At 42.8% G+C, this 25,260-nt stretch overlaps 3 protein-coding genes across 7 annotated transcripts; 1 reads left to right on the top strand and 2 right to left on the bottom strand.

Annotated features, from left to right (window-relative positions):
* Positions 1 to 308: 308 nt before the first annotated feature.
* Positions 309 to 13,210, top strand: LOC131289140 (uncharacterized). 3 transcript variants are annotated; one of them, XM_058318346.1, is made up of 14 exons: positions 309 to 647; positions 1,055 to 1,249; positions 1,321 to 1,722; positions 5,678 to 5,878; positions 5,959 to 6,069; positions 6,138 to 6,241; positions 6,413 to 6,471; positions 7,254 to 7,390; positions 7,495 to 7,588; positions 9,929 to 10,083; positions 10,608 to 10,917; positions 11,001 to 11,256; positions 11,339 to 11,491; positions 12,836 to 13,210. In XM_058318346.1, the coding sequence occupies exons 1-14, from the start codon at positions 309 to 311 to the stop codon at positions 12,855 to 12,857; spliced, it is 2,538 nt and encodes an 845-aa protein (XP_058174329.1). In that variant the 3' UTR covers positions 12,858 to 13,210. The 3 variants fall into 3 exon arrangements, with proteins under 3 accessions (XP_058174329.1, XP_058174328.1, XP_058174330.1); XM_058318345.1 differs by lacking the exon at positions 12,836 to 13,210 and adding an exon at positions 11,702 to 11,729; XM_058318347.1 differs by lacking the exons at positions 6,413 to 6,471; positions 9,929 to 10,083; positions 10,608 to 10,917; ... (1 more) ...; positions 11,339 to 11,491; positions 12,836 to 13,210.
* Positions 13,211 to 14,703: 1,493 nt separating this feature from the next.
* Positions 14,704 to 22,544, bottom strand: LOC131289991 (lysophosphatidylserine lipase ABHD12). Of its 3 annotated transcripts, none has more exons than XM_058319367.1 (7): positions 22,465 to 22,544; positions 20,743 to 21,352; positions 17,541 to 17,659; positions 17,281 to 17,459; positions 15,409 to 15,975; positions 15,178 to 15,339; positions 14,704 to 15,098 (listed from the first exon to the last, which is right to left on the bottom strand). In XM_058319367.1, exons 2-7 carry the CDS (start codon positions 20,775 to 20,777, stop codon positions 14,934 to 14,936), a joined length of 1,227 nt encoding a protein of 408 aa, XP_058175350.1. In that variant the 5' UTR covers positions 20,778 to 21,352; positions 22,465 to 22,544; the 3' UTR covers positions 14,704 to 14,933. The 3 variants fall into 3 exon arrangements, with proteins under 3 accessions (XP_058175350.1, XP_058175349.1, XP_058175348.1); XM_058319366.1 differs by having other exon boundaries at positions 20,743 to 21,940; positions 22,458 to 22,504; XM_058319365.1 differs by lacking the exons at positions 20,743 to 21,352; positions 22,465 to 22,544 and adding an exon at positions 19,823 to 20,043.
* Positions 22,545 to 22,712: 168 nt separating this feature from the next.
* On the bottom strand, positions 22,713 to 23,849 carry LOC131285798 (cytochrome b-c1 complex subunit 7-like). Its single transcript, XM_058314653.1, has 4 exons — positions 23,840 to 23,849; positions 23,514 to 23,651; positions 23,259 to 23,306; positions 22,713 to 23,124 (listed from the first exon to the last, which is right to left on the bottom strand). Exons 1-4 carry the CDS (start codon positions 23,847 to 23,849, stop codon positions 22,877 to 22,879), a joined length of 444 nt encoding a protein of 147 aa, XP_058170636.1. The 3' UTR covers positions 22,713 to 22,876.
* Positions 23,850 to 25,260: the final 1,411 nt, after the last annotated feature.

The raw sequence follows: 25,260 nt of genomic DNA, 5'->3' as shown, positions 1-25,260 counted from the left end.
GAACCCAAAGCCGTTCTTCGTGTCGTTTTCGTGCGTGTTTTTCGTTGGTGCAGTGATTAAATGTGATTAATATAATAATAATAATAAACATAAAACTCAACCCCACTCTCGTCCACTGTCACGCCAGCATCCAACCAACCTTGACTCCCTATACCATCCAACCACCAACATCACCACTTCCACCACCATCTCCACCACCACCACCACCACCGACCGAAAGTCCAACATAAAAAGAAACCACCAAAAAACGAAAACCCGGACCGCGCCCCCGGGTGTTATGTCGTGTCGCCGCGCAGGATCGAACTGCTATGGCCGAAGACTTGGCTGATCAAATTGACGATTATATCTGTGTATTTGAAGGAGCCGGTGACCTAACGATGGATACGTTCGTAATGCTACTGTTCGCGCTGATCGTGGTAGTGATCTCGCTGGTGTTTGTGACGAAGCTGATCTACGACAAGTACGTCCTGCGCAAGGGCGTCACCGGCAGCTCGGGCGTCGCGGCCGACGCTGGTAGCGTCGCCGGCGGCGTCGGCGTCGGCATCTCCGGGGCTACTTCCGGCGCCGTGTCGTCCGGGGCGTCGGCGGCTGCCGTGGCCGGTGGAACGCGCGTGTCCGAGCCGAAGGAGGTGCTCACCTCCAAGAAGGTAAAGCCGAAGCGTTCTATTTTCGTCCCCAAGGTCGTCTGCAGACATTTTCCGGAACCTTTCGCGGAAGGAGGCGAACTTCAAGGCGATTCCTGGGGAAATTTTCAATGTCTTGTTTTTCATTTCTACGCATACAGGCCTTTGGTAGCTCTAAAAACTTACTTTGTTAATTTATAAACAACAATTTATAAACTTTACTAAGGGCCCTCAGTTATATGTTCACTCAGAATGAAGTTCTCTTTATGGCAGATTCATGTTTTTAAAGATCTCTACGATACTCCTTTAACTTCTCCTAATTTTTTGTAGGAAAAACAAACATAAATTTATTCTGCGCTAAACATTTATAACTCCCATGAGAATGTGGCATTTATTTTAAGCTACAATTAACCATCCCACTGTTTTCGCAGGACGCGATCCTCTCTCAAGTCCGCAATGGAGGCGGTGGTGGTGGTGGTGCACGGATGGGCGGTGGTTTCGGTGGCGGAACTGGCGGTGGTGCCACGATCGCCCGTAAGCGCATTTCCCGCATGAGTCCCGGACCGGAGCTGACGCAGAAGAAGCGTCCGGTGATCCCCCCGTCGAACATCAATGGAACTGACCCGGTAAGCATCCTTAGAGCTTCGTATTCCCATCAGCATCGTCCTAATGCTATTCTGCTCTCCCATTACGACAGCAAATTACCCAGTGGGCCGTCCATCTGTTCCGCTGGCTGTACTCCGACCTGGTGGTGGTGAACAAGTTGCTGCAGGACTGGGTGTCGTCGGTCAACACGGCACTGCTGACGCACGTCGAGCAGCACGAGATGATCGTCGAGATTGTGCGGGTGCTGCCCGAAAGCCTCCCGCCGAACCTGTCCAGCATCCTGTGCGAGGCCACCGAGCAGCCGAACGAGGTGGAGCTGCTGTTCGACGTCGACACCACGCCCGTCCTGCAGATCAAGGCGTTCAAGTCGAACAACCAGAAGACGGAGGTGTCCCACTACAAGGCGACCATCTCCCGGCTGAAGTCGCGCGTCAGCGTGATCGTCAACTACTTCGCCCTGAAGGGAGAGATGAAGCTCGAAGGATATCCGGATGTAGGTATTCTTTCGCGAAAAGGTTTTGTCTAGAGTTGTGTATTTCAGATTCAGATTCATGAATCTGAATGAATCTTTCAACAAAATTAATGAATCTGAATCGCTGAACGAAAGATTCCTGAATCTTTCGGGATTCATGAAGATTCATGAATCTCTCAGGATTCATGAAGATTCATGAATCTCTCAGGATTCATGAATCTCTCGGGATTCATGAATCTCTCGGGATTCATGAATCTCTCGGGATTCATGAATCTCTCGGGATTCATGAATCTCTCGGGATTCGTGAATCTCTCGGGATTCGGTATTAATGAATCTTCATTGACTAATGAATCTTCATTGATTAATGAATCCTTAGGGATAGGAATCTTTAGGGAACAGCAAAGCGCGATAGAGGTAGGGGAGTTTTGGGAAATGTATATTAAATTTGAGCACAAATTCGGCCCAAAAAGTTTATTGAATTTTGACATATTTGTTTAGTTACGTATTTCATTCACCCTTGGTTAGTTTAGCGCATCTAGATGTAGAAATTCACTGAGAAAACAAACTAAAACAGACAACGACGATGTTTTGCCCCACCGTAGGAGGTATATATTTTCCCATCATCTCCTATTTTAATGAAGTGCACCCGATTGACAAAAATTCAAATTTTTTGCAGCTGTCATGTAGTTACAGCAAGTTTTTCCATGGCAGATTGCTGGGACTCTTGCTGGAACTACATGATAACAGCCAAAATTTAAATTTCTGTCAACCGGGCAGTTTGTTTTCTTTTCGGCACCGGAAAAAAACGTTGGTAAGAATATCAATTAAAACGGAGTTTTATAACTGAACTACATTTGAGAAGAGTAGAAATGAGTAGTAAAACAAAAACTCCGATGTTTCGTGGAGAATATATATTCAACAACGAATTGAAATACATCTTCTAATATATAAAAGTCACCGTTGTCTGTATCTATATATGTATGCACTCGCATCACGCAAAATCTACCGGGCCGATTTACACCAAATTTGGCAGGAAGGTAGCTAATTTTCCAGGATTGAATGATCTGAGCTTCGTTTGTTGATATCCCCATACCTCCCTACCCCTCCCGAACACCTACCCTCTAAAATTAATGAAAAACAATTATAGATCAACAATTATTGAACGAATTTTCACAATTCATTGGTGGATATCATTGGTTAAAATTTCATCCATCTAGGGGAAGGAGAAAGGGGGGCTGTCATAAAGGGTGTCCCAGAAAGTATAAGCACGATTTCAAAATTAGGTAAAAAATAAAACCTGTTCCAGAAACTGAACTTTTGTTTCATAAATTGTGTTTGGGTTCTGTTCTGGACTATTTGCGAAAGATAAAAATTTTAAAAATTTAATCGTATTCTAATGACCGCTTTTTTTATCTGTCGCCTCCGATATGGCTCAGCACATACTTATCGTGAACGGTTTTCGACACTTTTGAACGGTTTTACACTTTTTTTGAAAACTGTTGATGTTTTCCGTTGCTTTAACATGTTTTCTCAAGTGTGCCTTCGTTAGCGCCCAAAATATCTCAATTGGTCTGGTCTTGGTCGACTCTTCGTCGAACTGATGCATGAGGGTTGACCACACAGCAGCTTGTCGTACAGTTTCCGGGCCCGATGTTTAATGCATGCAGCCTAATTTGCAGTCCGTTTCGATTTCTTTTGGATTTTGTACGATTTTAAATTCAATCTTGCCTTGTCTCATTGGACGTTACTTTTTAACGTACCCATTTGTTGAGCCACATCGCGAATGGAACTTTCCTATTTTTGCTTGATTGCTTTTGCTCTTTCCCGGTTCAACTGTTGGTCGATAGGACCAGGTTTTTGACCACTTTTAAGCGTATCCTTGAAGCTGGACTCCTCCCGAAACTTTTGGATGGCGGTTCGTACGGCTCTGATACTCACACCTACCGATTTTGCCAATTTCCTTAGCGAAATGTAAGGAGTCGAACACCATTTGTGCAGAACGCTTTTGCGCTTTTTGACGGAAATGCCTCGCATTTTAACAGAAACGGTTTAACAAAATAGTTTGGATGCACTATCTAGTAGGTTTGAATGTAAACAATCAAACACCCGAAGAATCAACTGTTTGGCGTCATCCGTTTTCCAGAAACGTAATTTAGAAATCGTGCTTATACTTTCTGGGACACCCTTTATTACCCCCTACCCCAAAAATAGTAAAAATGCAAGATGGGTATCAATTTCGCAGTATTTGTGGTCTCTAAATCGAATGGCTTCATTCTTAATGTTCAATCTTACCTCAGACTCCCTTTACCTTTCTCCTCTTCAGTAAAAAAAATAGCAATGCTCTAAACGAAAAAAAAGTGCATTCTTATCATATGTATGCTACGCAAAATCTACTAAGTGTATCTGTACCAAACTTTACTGGAATGTTGCTAATTTTTTATTCTTTCGAATACCCTCCTTCCCTGCCCCCCTTTCGAACACCTATCGCTTATAATGATGAAAAATAATAATTATTCGTCATTTATTCAATGGGTTTTTACAAAAATTGGACCACATACTATTTGAACATGTAGCCGTCATGTGATAATATTTCATCCATTTGGCGGAAGGGGTAAGGGGGGCTACCATCCTGAATTCTAGCTCAACAATGGTTACAATGCAATATAGGTATCATTTTTGTACAATTTGGGGTCACTTAATCGAATGGTCACAGTTTGAGTGCTCAATCTCATCTCTCCTACGTAATAAATATTCTCAATCATACAAAATCGGTCAAATCAAATCAACCAAACATAATTATAAGAGAGCCAATTTTTCAAGTGCGAAATGTCCAACATTCTTATGCCTCCTTCCTGCCTATAATTTTCTATCACCTAATCCAGGGTTCTCCAAACTTTTTTTAACGTGGGCCGCATTGGGTGGAATAACCGTAGCGTTAGGCCACATTTACCCAAGGAGGAGAGGGTCGTAGTTTGGAGGCCCCTGACCTAAACGATAGAAAATATCTAAAAAAAATATGATGCCACCTTACGACAGATGCGACGGATTAAAAAAAAAGACGCTATGTAACACCATAAATATCGCGGGGGGAAGATAGAAGTGCTCTTAAATAATTGTCGATTGATTGTTGTTTTGGTCCAACTGTGGTTTAGGCACAGTTTTTCTCATACTTGCTTTAATAGATTAATTTTAAATGCTTGCACTAAGCTGGAAGCACAATTAAGTAATGAATACAAAATGTATATTTACATAGTTTCATCGACTAAAGGTAATACTAAAATTTTCAGCACATAGCAAAATTTAAGATAGTAAAACTGAAAACTGGAATTGATTTCTACCCGGATGAAATCGGGTTAATCGGCTAGTTTTCTATATTTATAAGATAATATCGGTTTTTTTGAATGACTGATTTGGCATACACGTGCAAGAACTGCTAATGTCCATCGCTAGTTGACTCGTATCAATTTTTTTAAACTAAACAAATATGTCAAAATTCAACAAACTTTTTGGGCCGAGTTTGTGCTCAAATGTAATATACATTTCCCAAAACTCCCCTACCTCTATCGCGCTTTGCTGTTCCCTGAAGATTCCTATCCCTAAGGATTCATTAATCAATGAAGATTCATGAATCTCTCAATGAAGATTCATGAAGATTCATGAATCCCGAGAGATTCATGAATCCCGAGAGATTCATGAATCCCGAGAGATTCATGAATCCTGAGAGATTCATGAATCCTGAGAGATTCATGAATCCCGAAAGATTCATGAATCCCGAGAGATTCATGAATCCCGAGAGATTCATGAATCCCGAGAGATTCATGAATCCTGAGAGATTCATGAATCCCTGAAGATTCATGAATGATTCTGAATGAATCTTCCGTAAAAGATTCATGTGAATGAATCTCGTCGAAAGATTCATATGACCCAACACTAGTTTTGTCGCATACCATTAACACCGTTTCCGTTACGTTTATAGATAAAGATTCACTTGAACAGCATCGGCCCGCTGAAAACCGCGAACGCTCAGGACGAGAAGAAGCAGATCGATCTCATCACGGAACTGCTGATCGGTTCGATCCGGGATGTGGTCTACCCGGTTGACTTTTCGATCTACTCCACCTGCCCCCGACTGATGGGCGAGGAGTCCGAGGAGGTTACGTCCGACTATGGATACGGTGTACGTTACCTCGCAGTTCCCTACAACATCGTTTCCGGCTCAATAAAGAGTGCCTTTTGATTGGTTTTCTCCTACCTTAGGGCTACAACGATGGATATCGTGCGTACCAGGACGATCCGTACGGTGGAGGTTTATCTGCGTCGCCAAGGAAATTGCTAGTCAAAGTGCTGAAGGCCGAAGGACTTCTAAAGGTAACCTCTGAAAAAAGGCACAACAGTTGGAAAGTTAAAATAATGCTCGTCTTTCCATCCGTTTGTAGTGCACGCAACCCTTCTGCGTCATCGAGATGGACGAGCCAGCCCAAAAACACCAGTCCGCATCCAAGCCGGGGCAAAACCCTTACTGGGACGAGTCTTTCTTGTTGTAAGTAGCCGACGATGAGCTGATCGTAGAGTTCGAAACGGTAGCCCTTAGAACTTGGCGGTAGAAGATCTCGATCTTAGAGGCGTCCTCCTACAGTCTACAACTCTTTGTCTCTGCTCTATCGTTTCATGTCGTTCGGAACATCCCTTTCCCGTTACTTCTCCCCCGTAGTGATCTGTCGAACCACTCCACCGAACTCCTGTTCGAGGTGTACGATACCGTAGCAGTAGGTAATGAACAGCCACCGCCCGCGGACATCAAAGATGATCCCGGGCAGGCCTGTGACGATGCCGGCAACGGTCATCTCCCACACGGTCTACCCGCGACGACTAACACCGCGGCTTCCGATGAAACTGCGAGCATGCCTTTGACACCTCCTGCCGTCGACAGTACTAATAACCCGCCGGGTGTGCCGGACGAGGTGACGGATACTGACCGCGTTGGTGCGTCTGCCAACGCTGCCGAGTGTCCCGAAGCGGATGCCACAGACGCAAAGGACGATACTGATAGTGCAGCAGCACCCTCCGATGCTGTTGTTGCTGTCGCTAGTGCCGATCCTGCTGCATGCTCTGAAACTACTAACCTAGCTAAACCCCGTAATGCATGTGAGTGTGAGCCTGTCAGATCCCAGAACCGATCTTTAATTACATTTCTTTAGAATGAAATAGCTTCAAGTAGAGGTAAACGATTCATAGATTCCGCTGGATTTAATTTGGAGTTTAAAGTGCAAAATGATTTACTCATCCAAAAGATAGTTCTGTAGTTCTCATCAGAAGTTTGTAGTTTGATACAATACTTACCGTGTTTGAACCTCTGCTTTCAGAAATCAAACCTGTCTTGATAAGATATCAAAGTTGCTTTCAATGTTAATACATAAATTAAGAAGCTATTTACCTAATGTATTAATTATTTTGCTCTTGCATGTAAAATACTAACTGTTCATATTCAACTATTAGCCTACTAGATGTAATTAAACATTGTTTTCAACCTTTCTTTCGTCGCACCACGCCAGCTGGTGGCCAGAAGTTCCTCGGTTTGGGCCTGGTAGGCATCGACGAGCTGTCCAACGGTCCGGCTACGACGCAGATCCTCGAGCTGCAACCCCGTCCATACGAAACGGAAACCATTACCGGTTCACTAACGGTTGAGGTAGGTCGTTCAAGGCGCGATCCAAGTAACCTGTTTTATCTTTTGTAACGAATTTCAATAACCATTTATTTTATTTTCATTTACTTTTACCACCACCAACTTAGTTTGTTTTCATCGATTCGCCGCCGGTTCCTGCCGCTCGACGGCAGTTCCCCCAGCAGCCCTTCCAAACGAACGGAATGTCCAATTTTGCTCGAGGTAAGTCTTTTAATTCTCTGTTCAAGAAAACACACTTTCATGGTCAAGGAATCATTCTCTCAAAAAAAAGTGCATCTAAACCCGTTTCGTAAATTTATATTTCACCATGTAATATTTATCGGCAATGAAAACCCTCCTCTCCACGTTCCATCAACACACCACAAACCGTTTCACACACCGAGTACAGTTGTTTTAAACAATTTTGTATTGTATTACTTGCACCTCGTCTTAGTCCTACGGGACCAGTTTAGTTTGTTCTTTTGATTTAGTTTTGTGGTTTAGTTTTGTTTCTTGGATTTCGTTTTGTTCACCGCCAATTGATTCGTTTTTTTTTCTGTTCTGTTCGTTTGGTTTGGTGTTACATTTTTTTTTATCACTAGCTGCCTTTCGTGTTTGTTTTTTCCTGTCCAACACGGAAAACACGGAAGGATACATTGATTTTTCCCCCTTATGGTATTTTTTTCTCTATTTTGGCACAAAGTTTGTAATCCATGCAAGTGGTATAAACTATCAAAATTTTAAAGTAGTGTAATAAAGCAACAAGAAAAAAGTCGTAGGTGCACGAGGCGTTCGAAAATGCATTTGTTTCAATTTCCTGTTATTTGGTAACCATGTTCACCCGAGCCCATGTGCCATTTCCATTCCCTGTAATATTGTGGACACCATACCCCCCTGGCAAAATGCATAATTTAATCTATTCGCACAACCTTTTTAACAAACAATTGATCCAAAAACATACAACAAGAACAAAAAAACGTCATTGTTCCATCAACACCATCGATTCTGGATGGATAGAATTTGCCTAACATCACCGGAAAGGAATCAAGATCAACAAAGAAAGAAAAACAACATAACTAAAGTATATTTTCTCACATAATACCCCCTTATCTGCCTATTATCTATTTTCTTTTCTCTATCTATTGTTTCAGAATACTAAAACCAAATTTCGAATCTAAAACCAAAGACTAAACTTACAATAGCTAAAACCAAAACTTGTGTACGAAAACTTATCAAACACGCGCTCTTAAAATATCAATATCTCAATCTTTTCTTTACTCAGTTTAAAATGCTCCCTTATTAACTAGTCATGATTGCAAGCACAAAATTAAAAAAAAAGATCCGGTTTTCAGTTAGTTTATACAACACTTCGTTGTTTGTTATCATGTCTATAAAATGTCCATTGTTTAGTGTTACTGATTCTGCAGCAATTTTGGAAAAATAAATTGGAATCGTAAATCAGAAAGTGATGCATTTTTATTCTTCCACCCTTCTTCAATCGTTTCCAAATTGATCATTCGTAGGGTGATCGAAAGACGTGAAACTTTCTACTCTTCTTTTGAATGTTAAAAAGAATCACATGTCCAAACAAGAACCGTAGTTTCACCAGTTGCTCGGAGATCGTCCTTCGGTGGCTGCAGTGGAAACTCAAGCCACATCCTTAGCTCGCACACGCACCGCTGCCTGTACCTCACGCCTCAGCTTAGCGCCAGGAAACAACCTCTTCTTTAATCTTGACACTCTGCGGCACTTACGTACACGAGCAGCGCTCGGAACATGTTTAAGCTAGGAGCAAAAGAACAGACTTAACGTTATCCTCCATCCGTCCTAATCAATACCATTTGAGGAGGAAACTGTACGAAAACCAAAGCCAAAGATAGTAAACTATTGCACTGAAAGAGAATGAAAGAGAAACAGAAAGGGCGAGAGAGATGTGAGTAAAGATATTTTCTGCGTTGCCTGATGCTCTCAAAACCCATTAACAACCTCAAACCACTAATCCGGGATGCGTTTTGTGCTGTTGCTAATGTAGTGTTTGAATTAACTCCCTCATCATCGCCATCATTCGTCGAGCGTACCGTAACTGTTCGACGGGGTTTGTTTTGCATGCGATTTTCGTATTTGCATAAAATCATCTATTTCATAGAACTACAAACACACACTGAATGGTAGAAGAGATAAAAAATACACGTGCATGCGCTTATTCCGTTAGGAAAATGAACACTTTCCAGGAGCGGCTTTAAAATAAAAATCGCTCAATTGTGTTGAGGAAAAATTGTTGTTAATGGATCTTCAAATGCCCCCCAAAAAAGTGTGGTCAAACGTCATCTCAACTTTGTGGAATACACATCCCCGCCCTGAAAACGATCCCTTTGCCCTCAGTTCCACCAACACTCGCAGCTTGTGATTTTTCTTTATACTCTTTAATATAATTTCTCCTGTTTTTGAACGTGTGTCCTTGTGGAAACCCCTTTCCTATCCGAATCGACATAATTCGGACGGCCTTTTTGAAAGATAACTATCGCTAGCTAATGTGTGTTTTGGATTGTCCCTTCTTTGCAGATGCCGTCACGAGTACGCCGGGCGGGGCCAACGCCAGTCTTTCGCTGACCAACGGCACCCTCGGTTCTCCCACTTCCCCCTCGAAGCTGTCCAACAAGGCGCAGACGATGGCGGAACGAAACCAGCGGTTCCAGGCAGCCGAAGCGAATCGAATGGTGAGCCGACGGGAAGGATGGAATTATAGAATAAGTTCCTAGGGAATTTACACCGATGTGGGAATAGTTCTCCACCGTTAATTGATGGTTTAATATTGCTAGAAATTTCGATAAAAAGCAGGGATTACTATATCTAAAACACTCAATTAATGTTTGTTTTGTTTTGGCATAATCATCTATTTTTATTTTAAATTAAGGTAATTGTTCTCATGTTTACGTTAATATTAAATAACTAAATTTGTGAAGCGAGAAAAAATTGGAATCGTAATTTCGTTCAATCTAAGTTGCCTTACTCGTCAATCTAAGTTGCCTTAGTTGCCTTAGAAACGAAAAGACAGCGCTATTATTTCAATCATGTATGCGTTGAAAGTAAACATTTAAAGGTTGTATAACATGAAGCAATTAGTTAAGGATAAAGTTTTTTGAGTCGCAAAAAGTACCAGTGCCTCAAGAATATGAAAATCCAACAAATTACCAGAAAGACTAAATAACAACTCTCTTTTCCTATTGCTTGCCCCCGACAGAATAATTCCTTCCTAAAGCCTTCGGCCGGCGGAATGATGGGTGGTCTGAAATCGGAATCCACGCCTGCCTCACCGGCCCTCTCTTCCGCTTCCCAATCGATGACGGCCAGCCTGAGCAACAGTGCGCCGGTGAGCGTAAACGCCCAGCCGGTGAAGAAACCGCGAAACATCTTCGGCACCCTACGAAACAAACTGACCCCGTCGAAGAAGTCGAAATCGCTGGACGTTCCCCAGTACAGCCCGACCGGTCCGGGAGGTAACGTGCGCAGCGCATCGTCCACGCTCAGTCGAGAATCATCGCTCGATCAAAGTGCGTTTGCGTTATCCAAAAAAATAATGTTTAAAGTGCTGTACGGTACTTGATCTGACCGCTGTTCTTGGTGTTTTTCGTAGGATCGAACATTTTCCGCAACCTATCGCGCAAATCGTCCATCTCGGAGTCGTCCGCCATCTCCGGCCTTTCGACGGGAAGCGGACGAACGTACGTGCACGAGGAATCGACGCTGCTGCTCGAGACGACCGAGAACAATATCGTACGCCACTATCTGGTCCCGCTGGAGGTGGCCACCAAGCAGAAGAACTGGAAGCGCAAGGGCACCAAGCTGCATGTTTACAATGACCATACGTTCGTTGCGAAACACATCCCGGGGTAAATGGAGGGTTAACGGATATGAAAACATCTAACATCGTTTGACATCTGTTGATCTAACCGAACTTCTGTAACATTTCAGGGGACTCCTTTGCTTCGTCTGCAACCGTAGCATACCGCGGCGCCCGGGCAAGCAGGGCTACGAGTGCCGGGACTGCGCCATCCAGTGCCACAAGCCGTGCCACGTACGTGCACCGCAAGCCTGTCCAAATCCAAAAATTCTGTCGATGCAACTGTAAGTACTTTACCTTTTCTTTCCGGAAGCGACATAGCGAGCCATCTCCTTCCGCAAAACTACTTCCTTTTTACTTGCTATCGGGTGGTGGTGATCTTGAAAAGTGTTTTTATTTTGGCCCCACACTCCTTCTGCCCCGCCCGGTTTGATGGACATTTCTTTGACCCTAGTTTTTATTCTTCTTCCCCCTACCTCGCCACTCTACCGAAGGTCCTCCATGCCTGTACTTAGAGACTAGTTGTACCTACTACTGCTACTACACCACCGCCGACACCGTAAGGCCATAGACCATGTCGACCATCCTTTACCGTTTGCGCATCTTTGGCTTTCTAGCGGCAAAACGATTCTTCCTTCTTTGGCGTGCGCGCTACTGTAGATGCAACCTTTCCGATATTAGCTCCGCCTAACGGTAGAAACTGCCGACCATTTTCGTTCGCGCGAAAGTGAACCGAGAAATCCATGCAATAGGTTTCCTGAAGCGCAAATTTACTTCTAAAAATTGTAAAAAAAATTGGAAAAAATGGCTTGCTGTGTCCTGAGAATAAAACAAAAACCAAAACACACGACAACCCGAACAACCTTCGATCCGTTTCGTAAGTGATGGAAGAGAAGAAAGAGTGTGTGTTTTACGCTTGCCTATAATCCCCTTTTGCAGCTCAATGTTGTGTACATGTTTGTTACCCGGTTCGGGTCAATCTTGTCGTTTGCCAACTGTGTGTTTGTCTGTTTTTGTCCCGCTAACCGATTGGCCGATGTTAAAATTTAAGCCTTGATGTTGTTGTCATTTTTAACGTTACTTCATTTAAAAAGTAGCATTCTTTCACATCTCTTGTCCAAATATTTCCATCCTTCGGTTTTGTACAAAAAAATGTTCATTTTAATTTTATTACTACATCATTACCAACTTTCATGTTATTAAAAACCTTTTCCTCTTGATTTCATCCATTTATACTTCTTTTCACCTGCTGTTATTTTGCTTATGCTTATGCTTATCTTCTGTTGTTTGCTTGTTATTTTTGCATCGTATTTTGCACAGTTTTAGTTATTTCAACTTTGAAGCTTCTTTTGTTGATTTCGTTTGCTTTGCTTTTTATTCGCTTGTGATATCATTTTTTGGAAAAAATCATTTCGTTGCTTTCGATGTCTGCTGTGTAGTTTTTATTTCGTTTTTGAACTCGTAGAAGATTACCTTTCATCATGTTATAATATGCATTAATAACTCCGATTGAAGAACTTGACAAACTGCGTGCATAAGCTCCTTCTCCTCAACGCGTGCTACTAAAACTGACTCTTGGATCAACTGAATTCTGCAGTGTTTTAATATTTACCATGCCTTTCTTTCAGATTACGGTGGCCATGGACATAAATGGGAGCGTGGACACATACGATACAAAAAACAAAAAACAGAAATCAAAGAAGAAAACGAAACCTCGACGATCAGCGAAAGGCTGCGATACACATCAGCTGCCAAAGGAGCATTTAGGACACAACAGAAGGACCACAAACTCACTCTCAGCGTGTCTCTGGAACTATTAGGAACGAAACCAATTGGAGTCTGGAGATTGTTTGTGTGAATGATGAAGGAACAGAAACTGATAATGAGATAACATCCTTTAAACAACAAAAAAGGCTAATTTAAGCGCAACAAAAAAAAAACAAAACTAACGAACGCTTCCACTTACGATTTCAGCTTCTGCTTTTTTTTAACTCTCATTACTAGATTCATAAAAAATGAAGGGGAAAAAGGATCCATTAGAAGAAAAAACCAATCTCGAAACATTACTCTACGAACAAACTTTCAAACAAAACGAATAATTCTTCGACTCGCAAGATCGCTTTCTTAATTGGTTAGACTTTCTTATTTGTTATCTTGTTTGCATAATCTCTTAGCGAAAGTCATTCTACTGTGACACTCACTCCCTCTCTCTCCTTTTGTCTCTCTTTCTCTATCTTTTTATGCTTATCAATCTCGCGTATTTGTTGTGTAACATAGAAACGGTTTTATCTTTCAATCTCGTTCTGAAAGCGAACGAGCAAGGATAGCTTTAACAAACAAAATTAAAAAGGCACACAATTTTTCAGGCAACTGTTAGTAGATATTTGTTGTAGTGTCGACCAGTTGGGGAAGTAAATGATCCTGTGTGCCTACGACGATGCCAAGCAGCAGATAGTCATTAGCGGATAAGGAAAAGGGAAACGATCATCAGCCATCGTTACCACAACACATGAAGCAGGGATTTGCGAAAATCAGTAGAAAAGCTGCCCGGTGAGTAGAATGCGAAGCAGGAGATTTGGTATTTTTTTTAGTCAAAATTTCATTAGATTCGAATGAAAACGGTGCAATTGTAAGAAGCTAATACAAAACTATTCACTTAGAAGACCGACGCAGACATATTTATTATCAATGCCATGTTTTCCTCATGTGTAGTTCCACTGGCCGAACCGAACCAATTCATTCAATCGTAAACGATAAAGGTTTCACCCATTGTGGTCACCTCTTGAAAAACAGGCTATCTTCGGGAAGGTGGATCTTTAAGGGAGGTGGAGGAAGGGTAATGTTCGGTCATAGAGAGCAGGTAATTTAATTTGTGTTTATCATAATTTCCCCGGGATACAGACGTCCGGAACGAACGTCACACACTGTTGAGTTTTTGTGTTAATACTATCGTTAAAAGTACCATTATTATTATTATTATTATTACTATGATCTTTTCTGGAAAAACTTTGTTCAACAAAAGCAATCGGTTTAATAAAAGTCCACAATGGCGAGAAAAATTTTAAGGATGATGTTGTATTAAAAGCCAAATAAAAGATTTCGTTGTAATTATCAAACATACATATTATATGCAGTTATGATATTAATAAAAACCGAATTTCTCTTTTACAACTTAAATCGGTGAAAGAACACTTAATCCCGTTTCGCCCGTTTTTGGTTCAATAAGTTTAGTTTTATTGATAACATTATTTTCCGCACAGCTCATGTGAAAAGTGTTCGCTACAGTACCAAAAAACGGTATCTTATTTCCTGCGAGTGAACAAACGGCGAAGAGGGAGAGGGGACAGCCTGCAGGGTCTACGACACTAGCTTAGTATCCCCCAGAAGTTTATCTGCTAATCCTACTAAAAAAAGTCATAAAGATGCTTTACATATTTGGTAAAACTCTACAATGCCCTTTGAAGGCCTCCCAGTTTCCAGTGTCGGATGTGGAACAGGGTGATCCGTCCATCGGGGCAACTATATTTCGCTCCTAATCCTATCACCTCTTGCAGTGGTCGTGCTTTTAGTGGCTAAATTCCTGTTCTTCCGCGTGACGCTGCCCTGATCCAACGTCAACACAGGCATCATCTATTGTCTTGATGAACCAGGGACGGGCTCCCTGTTATGGCGCTCTTCTCTAGTTTTATTCTATCGACTACATATTCTTGGCTCCGCATTTTTCTTTCAGTACTGCTCGTAGCGATACGCGTGGAAAAAGCGCAGCACCTTCTCAGGCAGGTTGGGCGCACGGCATATGTATTTGTGCCCGTAGTGGCTCGTCTTCTCGAACCGATGGAACTCGATCGGGCCCCACGATTTGCCGCGGGTGTCGAGTGCCTTCCGATAGAGCTGTAACACAATCAGGAGGAGAGTTTTTCAATTAAATAAATAAATTTAAAAAACGGGCAGCAGTTGTAAATATTCCTACCTTGTAGCCTAACTCGAACGGTACGACGAGATCGTCCTCGGCGTGCAGGATCATCACCGGCTGCCGGAACTCGGCAATGTGCTGGTCGGATTCGAAGCGCAGCTTGTTGGCGTACATCGGTTTCGAGATCAGATAATCAAACCATGGCAGATGGCGATACAGCTGGAAGATAGTGAAGAGAAAGTTTCGTTGTAAGTGTCCCATCTATGTACGCCACCGTGGAACACTTACCTTCGAGAACGGATGGGCAATGATCTCCTCTTTAATGTTATTAAATGGACTCTCGAGCACGAGAGCCCGCGGCCCCGGGAGACTCATCTCGGTCAGCAACGACAGCAGATGCGTGGAGACACCGGTGCCAAGCGAATGGCCCCACAGGTAGACGGGATTGCGTGTAATGCTCGTGATGTACTGGTAGACCGCGAGTGCATCGTACACTACGCCCCGCTCGGTCGGGGAAAGGTTGGCCGAGTCACCGTACCCGCGGTAATCCATCGAGATCACGTGATAGTTGAGGGACCGTAGCATCCGATACAGTTCGACCCGATGCGGTGCCCCACGGGACGCCGTGTTGCCGTGCAGGTACAGGACCACATCGTTCGTGGTCGCACGGAGGCACTCTTCGAAAAGTTGACGCTGGTGCGTTTCGTCCGAGGGAGAGAAACCGTCGGCGTGCAGTATCCGGTCGATCTGCCGGTATCGATCGTCGGCATGTCCTTCGGGTGGTAAGATGCTGCCTCCACGGTTTCCGCCGACACTACCCTCGATCGATGGTATTGTACTGTTGGAGATTGTTGCCTAAAAGAGCGGAACGTAACAGTATGTTAATCACGAGTTCTATTGAATCAAAGCTGTGGTTATTCGAGGAAAATATTCACACAACAAACAGATTGCATCGTACAAAAATAACTTACACTACAGGATGATGAAACTAGCGATGAGTGTAGTTAGTAAAAACGAATGAGTTCAAGCTGCTATAGCGATGAGTAACTATTTTACTTACTCATTCAATCTTTTGGTATTCAAACCTTTTTTTTCCCGATCCCAAGCTTTGTTTGGAAAGCAAATATATGCCGCGAATTACAACTGATTCCACATATTTAGTATGATTCATTGGCTTCAAAAGAATATTTTTTCCCATTTCAAACAAACAGGAAAGATTTTAAGACCCGTTTTTTATCTTTTTTTGTAGTACAGCAGACTCTGTTATCCGAGAATTTAGCAGTTGGGTTATGTTCAATTAAATGTACCCTTGTTTTAACTAAAAACGTCGTCGTTAATCAAACGTCTAATGGAAACAGGACATTCTGTCGGCCCAGCGAGGATACAAACTTAAACTTTACTTTAGATATACCTCGTGTGAATAAAACATATGTACGTCCAACACGAATGAATGGGGATCAAAGTGCATAAAATATATGAAAATTAGTCTTTTTTTGTTTACAACTGCATATGGCATGAGAATAACCACTATCGATCCGACAATTGATGGAAAATAAACATTTTCTACAGGAAAAAGCAGTCTCCCCCTAGCATATCGCAAAACGGATAGTCAGCTATCATGAGGACTCGTGGGGGTGAAAACACATTTCCAACCCATAATCACATTCTGCACGCAATTTTTCCCCAATTGGAAAGGAACATTACCCGTGGGTGATACACGCACACACGCACACGTCCCTTGAAAGTGGTTTCGTTACAAACAGTTCCTGGCAACTTTCTTGTGCCACCCTTCCACCGTCCTTAATTGCATAATGGGATTGAATTGGTCATAATAATTGTACGCTGTGGAAGCACAGGTCCGTCCCTCGACGGTTTCGGGACGGTGCAATGCTAAAAATAGTACCGTCGTGTGACCATTACCACCACCACGCATCACAGCACACAGTGGTCGTGCTCGGTACGTCATCAAGCGACGGAGTCGAGATGACTGATCGAATGATCGGTCATGAGAGATGGTTAAAAATAAACCCCACCTCCCAGGTTCGAACCGTAAGGTCATGACGTTGCACCTTCAGCGTGAGAAAGCGCCGAGCAATGCGGATGCCGTAATTTATCGCTTGAAAGCCTTGCAAACGGTTCTGGAGTCGCGTTCGTCCTCACCTCGTCGACTTGAAGCTCGCGGGCGTAGCGCCGCACCAGATCGTTCGGTAGCACGTGCCATACGGCAATGTCCACGTCGATGTCTTCCTCCTGATCGCGGTAGTTGATGTAGAAGTTGCGCGTAGCGTACAGACCACTCTTTTCCGGTCGCTTGAGGTCCAAGTTGGGTGGGTATGTTACTAAAAGTAAAACACAAATTAAAGGCATCAGAATATGATGTAGCAAAACTCTAAGGCCGACTTCTCGTTGGGTATACTTACTGAACGTGAGAAACAGAATGCCCTTCTGCAGTGAAAAGGAATACTTGAAGATAATCGGGAGAATGACAAACACGATCAGTATCACCAGGACCAAGATCTTGCACGTCAACAGGCCGATTCTGAAATGAGAAAATTAAAGAAATGGTTTTTGTATCAGTAACCCGTGCTTCGTTGCCATGACAGCAAACAGGTGTTAGTGGAAAAACTTTGTAAGCAAACGTCACTTGTGAAGCGATATCCTTCTGAGACACTCCGAGGCGCGCGACATATCAAATGGTGCGATCCCTTTCGGTGCGAAAACTCCGTTCAATTGGCGTGCAAGGGCGGAACAAACGCCGTCGTCGTCGCCGTCGTCGGTGCATCCCTTGCACTTGCACTCTTGCGTAGCGGTTTAGAGTAATAGGGTTAGTATGGCCACGGCTTACGGCTGCGCTGAGGTGTGTCTGTGAGCTCGGTACACTCGGGCAAGTTTGTTGATGCAACGAAGTTGCAAACACGACTGCACTTGACCCTGAGCGAAAGTTATGGGCTGAATGGGGGAGAAGGGGGAGGCAGATGCGTCTCGTAATGAGAAACCGACCGGGAGGCCCCTCTTGTACGCGATAATCTTCCGTGCAATCGAAGGAAGATGTGCCCCCGGGGAGGACTGTTACGATGCGCTTGGGAATTAATGTTTTACTCGCGTATAATTCAGTGGAATCAAGAAATGGTCGTCCTTGGCGCATTCCAGAGATAAACACGATAGGAAAGCAAATGTGGCTATTACACCACAATTTCATGAAACGTTTGCAAGCATGAAGCATACAGGTTATTTAGTAACACGTTTAAAAAATTATAAAACGAAATCGAAAAAGCTAAAAATAATGATGATTATGTTGTGGGCAAATATAATGACCATGGAATTTTGTTTAGCTTATAACAGCAACAAATATGCATCATGCAGATAAGCCGAACTGCAACAAAAGTCAATTAATTACCAACAACTAATCAAATGTAAAACAATGACGAATGTGCAACAACTTTACAGATAACAGTGCGCAGTCAACTTTATGTGTCGTGTACAATTAAAATAAATTTTAAAAACATCCTGTTTGGAACCGTCCACAAACTTATCAATCGACACACAACATTTCCTATGCTTCATATCAGCAAGGGAAAGCAAAGCGTGTACTTGTTACTAATAAACCCTCAGTGGCTACCAGAATGCGAATACTCGTAATGATCGTCATGTTTACAAAACCAATGGTCCCCGGCTGGTAGGAGGGACGCCGGACTGATGATAACCAGGAAATACAAAGTTCATTTTGCGAATTACGCAACAACGACGATGTTGATTTGTCTCATACGCCGGCGAGCCAGCTAAATCTTGGGGTATATTTAGTGGTCGCGTAGAAAACCGAAAAGTTTTTAGTATATTTATCATATCTAGTCCATCAGCACACAATCTAACGGCTTTGTTATCTTTAATCTCACTGAAAGATGATATGGTTAGAAATAGATAACAGAAGAACATATTTCGGTAACTTTCCCATCCTCAATCAATGAAGCATTTCTTTAGATGCATATTCTTGAGTTAGTAAAGGAGTGAAAGCATTTGAAAGAAAAACAAGCCGCCTTGCAGTAAATGACCAGCAAAATATGGAAGCAGAGAAACAATTAAAAAACTAAGAACTTTCTTTCAATTGTTTTGTTCATTTCAAACCAACCGAATTAATCTTTAATTTAATTTCGAACTTTTTTCAATTCAAATCTTTCTCCTAATGGTTTCTGTTGATAATTTATTTTTGCTTTTTTAACGAATGAAATTATTTGAATATGAAAATAAAGTTTTTTATCTATTGCATGTTTTGTCTATTTCCCTCATTATTTTTCGGTCATTCTGTCTAGTTATGTCAGGAAAAAGAGAGGAGGGTCCACTTAGCATGCAATTTTTTATGCATCCAGCAACAAGAGGGAGAAACGGCCTCGAGGCTGCAGTATGCTGTTCAGAGTTCTATTATCACCTTTTATTTACTGTTCTTGTTAATTTGTTATCTTGGTTTAAATGAAATATGACGAACAAAAACTCAAGCCAAGGAAAAAATGAACAATTCTCCTTGTTAACAGAACCACAGTACTTACATAACATTGAGATGTTTTCGGGACACGAGTTCGAAAGACACAAAAAGAGAGATGTAGGTGGAAGGTGCACGACGGACCACCCGAAATCGGTCGTGGTAAGGTGAGGATACATAAATCTACTTTCGATGGTAGGGGATTTCGGTTTGGGTGCTACTACTTACAAATCGGTCAACCAGAGCCCGACCACGATCCCGGGCAGGACGGTGGCCTTGAAGAAGTCGGTAATGATGCGATCGAGATCGAACAGAACCATGGTGGAGGGTTGGTAGGTTAGTTGGTCGGTTCTTCGGTGGAGGAACACAATCCGTTCAGCAGACGTTCACGCCCTTGCTCCGCCTTAAACGGGTTCAACTTTCCTTTGTTCCGGCAAGGATCGTGTTCCCGTGTGCTTACGATGGGCCGATGAGGATGGGGATTTAGTGTTTAGGGAAGAGGAACGCTTTGCCTGAGAAAGCACAATCAACCACGCAAAACAACACTCGTTTCGTCCAGCAGAAACTTATCACCCACAAATTGGCGGCAGAACAATAAAGGGAGGTTTATTTTTGATATTACTCGATCTTGCACGATCGTGTGACAGAAGCGCGAATGGGAAACGTCAAGCGATACGCGATCCGTTTATCCGCAGCGTTTCGTTGTGTAAACAAAGGAATGGGCCCTTCACCCACGTTCTCCCCCTTTTTTGCACGGGGGAGGGGTTTTATTTTTTTATGGTTTACTCTTTGCGATGCACAGTAAACCTTTTCCCTTACTTGCGCCCTTGCCTACAACTGCGAGGAGAACATTCAGATGAGTCACGCTGACGATGAACACGCATAAAATGGATCAATTGGTTCCACCGGGGATTGATACACTATCGCGGATATTTTTTCGCTAACCCTCAAAGTCGTCGTCTTGGGGACGCCAGAGTGTCAACATGGCGTAATTTTGTTCGCTAACTGAACAATCGCAGCAGCCGCTTCTTGAAGATGCACTCGCACAAAACCCACGCAAACCACAGCACACACACGCGAGCGAAGTAAAGCCTAGCAGGGGATAAAAAACCACAATGGAAGCGAAACACTGCGCTAATCGTAATCACCTTTTCAGACTGCGCCGATTGACGGACCAGTGCATGCCTGCGTACGGTATGGCCGCTGACAGCGAACTGACGACGATGAAGATCGGGACTCCGCGCCACGGCGACCGTCGATTAACGGGGAAATGGCGGCACGCCACTCGCGTGTTGTGTTGTTGTGCTGCTATCGACCGCCACCGCCACCACCACCCGCTGCAGTATATTCGCGGTCGATTAATTGAATCGTGGTTGATTATGTACGAAGAATTACTACCACCATCGCGGAGGAAATGGCAGCGTCAGGAATTGATATCGCGGCCGACCGAGCGCACTGTAGGCCTTCTTTGATGTGGGTCTTCCAACGATTCAATGAACTTCAGTTTTGATGACCGTTAATTTTTCTTCTAGCTTCAAAGGTCACTTTGCTTTCCTTTACACAAATTCGTTCTTCTATTTTAGCCGGGCGGTTAAAAGCCACACTTTGGAAAACTCACACGGAAACTCTCACGATTTTCCTTCGCCGGAAGACGGTGCACGACTGGCCACTGAAAATGCCATCTGGTATTTCACACGAACAATTTCATGCGATTACGATTTTCGTAATACACACGAATACACGGCAGGATCAAACAAACTGAAATGAAAAAAAAAATCAGCCAAATTCGTCTGCCGCGAAAATGCGCAAGAATAGCACACTGGCCGAGGGAAAACGCGTTTCCCGATGCGCGTAGAAAATTGCGCGCTGCAAACACAGCTTGCCCGGTGCTGGCCACTCCCGTGGCGTAGGAAAAATGCAGCACGGAATCGTCGAAGGGGGAAAGCGTTTGGAAAAAAAGTTATCATCAACAAACGACCGGTGATATTTTCGTCTGCGACTCGTTCATCTTTTTGCGTCGCTTTTCGCGGACTTTTGGTCTCTTGACGTCGGTTCAGTTACGATCGTCTGCATTCGTTCTTGTGGTGTAGCTCTTTTTTTCCGGGACACACGGTTAAAATATTTGGGACATTTTTTTTGTGACGACCGCTTGCTTCGCGGGTTGGCACTAGTTTTACGACGAGTTTTTGGCAACGAACGACGGTTTGCAGAAGGAAGCAAAGAGGGACAACACGCTTGCGGATTCGGTATAAATTTGCCGGTTGTTGGTTTGGATCGGGGCTTGCGGGTGGCAGTGGCGTGAAGTTGGGTCCGGGAACCGGCTGGTGATGTAATTGCACTTGTACGCTGTAATTAAAATAGGTTACTGAATCATTTATGTTGCCGGCATAAGGACAGTTTTACTTGGAAAGGTTTCGTGTTTTAATAGGGCTCATAATTGGCTTGTAATGATCGTAAAAGCTGGGCAAACATTGTCATATGACGACAGTCATACAAAGGAATGTACAGCTATTAAAAAACCATCATAGGAAAGAAGTGAAATTTAAAGGAATAGGTGTTGAAAAATACAATTGAACTTTCTGCAGAGCAAAATTTTAACCAAACAAAGTTAAACCAAAGTTCATATTTACAATGATTTCACACAAATCATAATATAATCAGGGTTTAAGAAGTTTTTACAAAGATAGGCATGGAACCATATGGTTGCTATTGGCGTAACGAAACAACAGAAACCGGTATTGCGAAAATATCTGATCTAAATGCACCATACCACACAACTTCACTCCTTCATTGTAGATGAAAGGAAACGTGCCTAAAACGACGATTTCTTCCAAGAGTTTACACTACGACTTGTGCTACTTACAATTTACGTTCTTGCTCGTCGGCTCAACTAATAATCCTGTTTACAAAATCAGAAAAACGAAAAGCAGGGTAAGCATGTGAAAAAAATGTAAACAAATACAATCTGAATTATGCGAATGTCAAAATCAGCTGACAGCCCAAAAGCTCCACCTGCGACGTTTCGATTTCGAAAAAGCTTTCTTTCGAACTTTCCCTAATCGATTCTGTATTTTTTCATCTGTTGGTCAAATTATTAAAATACTGTAGTTTATGTTCCAACGATATATGATTTATTCCTAATATTTCACATCATCTCACATCGTCCCGCTGTACCGGGTAGCATAATTGCGTCCATCCGGTACGGATGGTTTGTAGACGGCATCCTTGCAGGACCGTCCCACGAGAACGTGTGCACATTGGCGGTCGAAATTGCCACGATATTTACTTGTTCGACTCCCACTTGAGCTTCTCATCACGCTCCCGGACAACCTCATCCAAGTACGGTTCCAGATACTTGGTGTCCTCCTCGTATTTGGTCCACTGCTCCTTCGGCAGGATGGTTTTCGTCATCGAGAGGTGGAGGGCGCGAGTGATGCGGAAGTTGCGCTCATCCTTCAGCTTCTCCGGCAGACGGCGGATCGCTTCCTTCACGTCCTCGTTCTCGTACAGGCAGTCGTCCCGGTGAAGACCTACGATGAATGAACAACAGTGAGAAAATTGCACAGCACGTCCACCCCGAGAGTCCATGAAAGGTTAGGGTTGCATCCGACCGGGGCCGCTGGCTATCGATGACCCAGCTTCAAAACAAACCATCCCAACTTACCGTACTGGTTGAAACCGGCCATGTTGTACGCCCATTTGCTGAGGGCAGCTGTAAGCAACGGAAAGACATTCAAATTAGAATGTAAACAAATCGGATTCGATGTAGGAGAGTACAAGTTAAGGACATAAATTCTTCAATATTATGTAATTTGTGCAATCGGACGCAATTCTTCTGGAGTTGAAAACTATATCATAGGACGTTCTTATTGCAACAAAAACACATTGCACCGATCTTAAATCAACTTATTTCACTCACAGTAAACGGCGGGTCCTTTGCGAGCGACGTACGACATTTTTATCGACGAAAAAAGATTGGCAAACTTTTCTCGAAGAATTCTGCGGTTTTGCGACTTCAGAAACGAGTGAACAGCACAGTAGAGTTGGGTAATCCGAACTGCACTCAATAGAATGTGTCGTTCACGGTACAGGAATCATGTACCTAGTTCCGAAGGATGACGAATGGCTTTGTGATTTTGATTTTAAGTGCCACGCGACTGAAAAAAAGCAAATTTAAAACTAAAAATCATCACAACTACATAATCTTGCTTCTATATAAATCATATTGTATCAAGAGTGACGAACCTAGATCCATTTCGAATTTCAAAAATTGTACCATCCCTATCTGACCTAGACGTTGATGACAACCAAGGTGGGTCCTAAGGGAGGTGAGCTCAAAGGCCTGGTTGTGGCAGCCATTTTGAAATCAATTTTTGACAATCGTTCCTGGTTTTGTTTACCAACAAAAGGATTACGACGCGTTAGCAAGCTGCTGGTTCCAGTTGATACGGTTACCGGAAGAATCTGCCCTCTCTAGTAAATGAGGTTGGACGAGATGGGTAAAGCGGTTAGGTCGTCCAAAGGCACATATGTTAACACTTTGTTGCTACAATGCTACATGAAACGTGTTTGTTAAAACGACAATATCTTCATTATATCGCATTTTTTCCCATTCCATGAGTTATTTTTGCAAAAAACAGCTGAACAAGATAAATACGACATTCTTACGCTATCGGAAAGAACTTTGAAAACAACAACTGGCAAATTGTAAACATAAACAAAACCCGGAACGATTGTCAAATTTTTCCTTTATTTTTCTAAAAAAATCAAGGCGATTTGTTCGGGATGAACCCACCTGGATAGTAATCACTTTGATGACAACCTCACCTCTGACTCGTTTAAACAGCATCCTTCAGGTTTCAACACATGTTCGCCAAAAAGCGATCGATGGAGGCGCCTCGATCATGTCTGGTATAAATTTTGAAATAATGGTTAGTCGTTTATCAATTTAGAGCATTCTCTGAATTCTTGTTTGAAAATTGTAAGCAGAATTCTAATACTTAAACACATGTCAACTGAATTCGATAATAATTGAGCATAAACAAATATAATCCAAGCACAATAATTGGAACCTGGGTTAGCACTTTCTTGGATTGATGACATAGTTTTGCGATCAAAATCAAGGATCACGTGGAGATTTGAACTTGATTTTTGTATTTCACGCACTCAATTAGAACAAGAGCATTACAGCATAGTTTTTTCTTTCAATCATAAAAGAACTTTCTTTCGAAGGCGTCGCGTTCAAAGTTCAAACAACAGATTTCATAAAAGAGAATAAATGTATTTACTTTCTATCCTACTTCTACCTATCTTATTTGGTTTTATGGTCATTTATATATAAACAACTGGTTTCTCTTTTATAACAGAACGCACGGTATCATTCCTAAACTCCCTTACATTCGTTTGCCCTCAGGGCGAAACATAGAACGAACAAAAAAGGCAAAGTGTTATAGTCCTAAATGAAATGATAAGAGAAATAAATCAATATACTAAACTAATGACAGCCCGATCAAAGCCCGCGGGTAAACGTAACACAATAGGGGTTATCATGAAATCGTCGTTTCGTTTTAGCGGTCGCTAAAGGCGCTCATTCGTCGCTAAGGGTGCTCATTTGTTCATTATAATGAACTTTTAGCGACTGAAATGAACAAATGAGCACCTTTAGC

The sequence above is a fragment of the Anopheles ziemanni genome, chromosome 3 (assembly GCF_943734765.1).
Source record: "Anopheles ziemanni chromosome 3, idAnoZiCoDA_A2_x.2, whole genome shotgun sequence".
NCBI classification, from domain to species: Eukaryota; Metazoa; Arthropoda; class Insecta; order Diptera; family Culicidae; genus Anopheles; species Anopheles ziemanni.
This window is presented reverse-complemented; position numbering and strand designations above follow the sequence as displayed.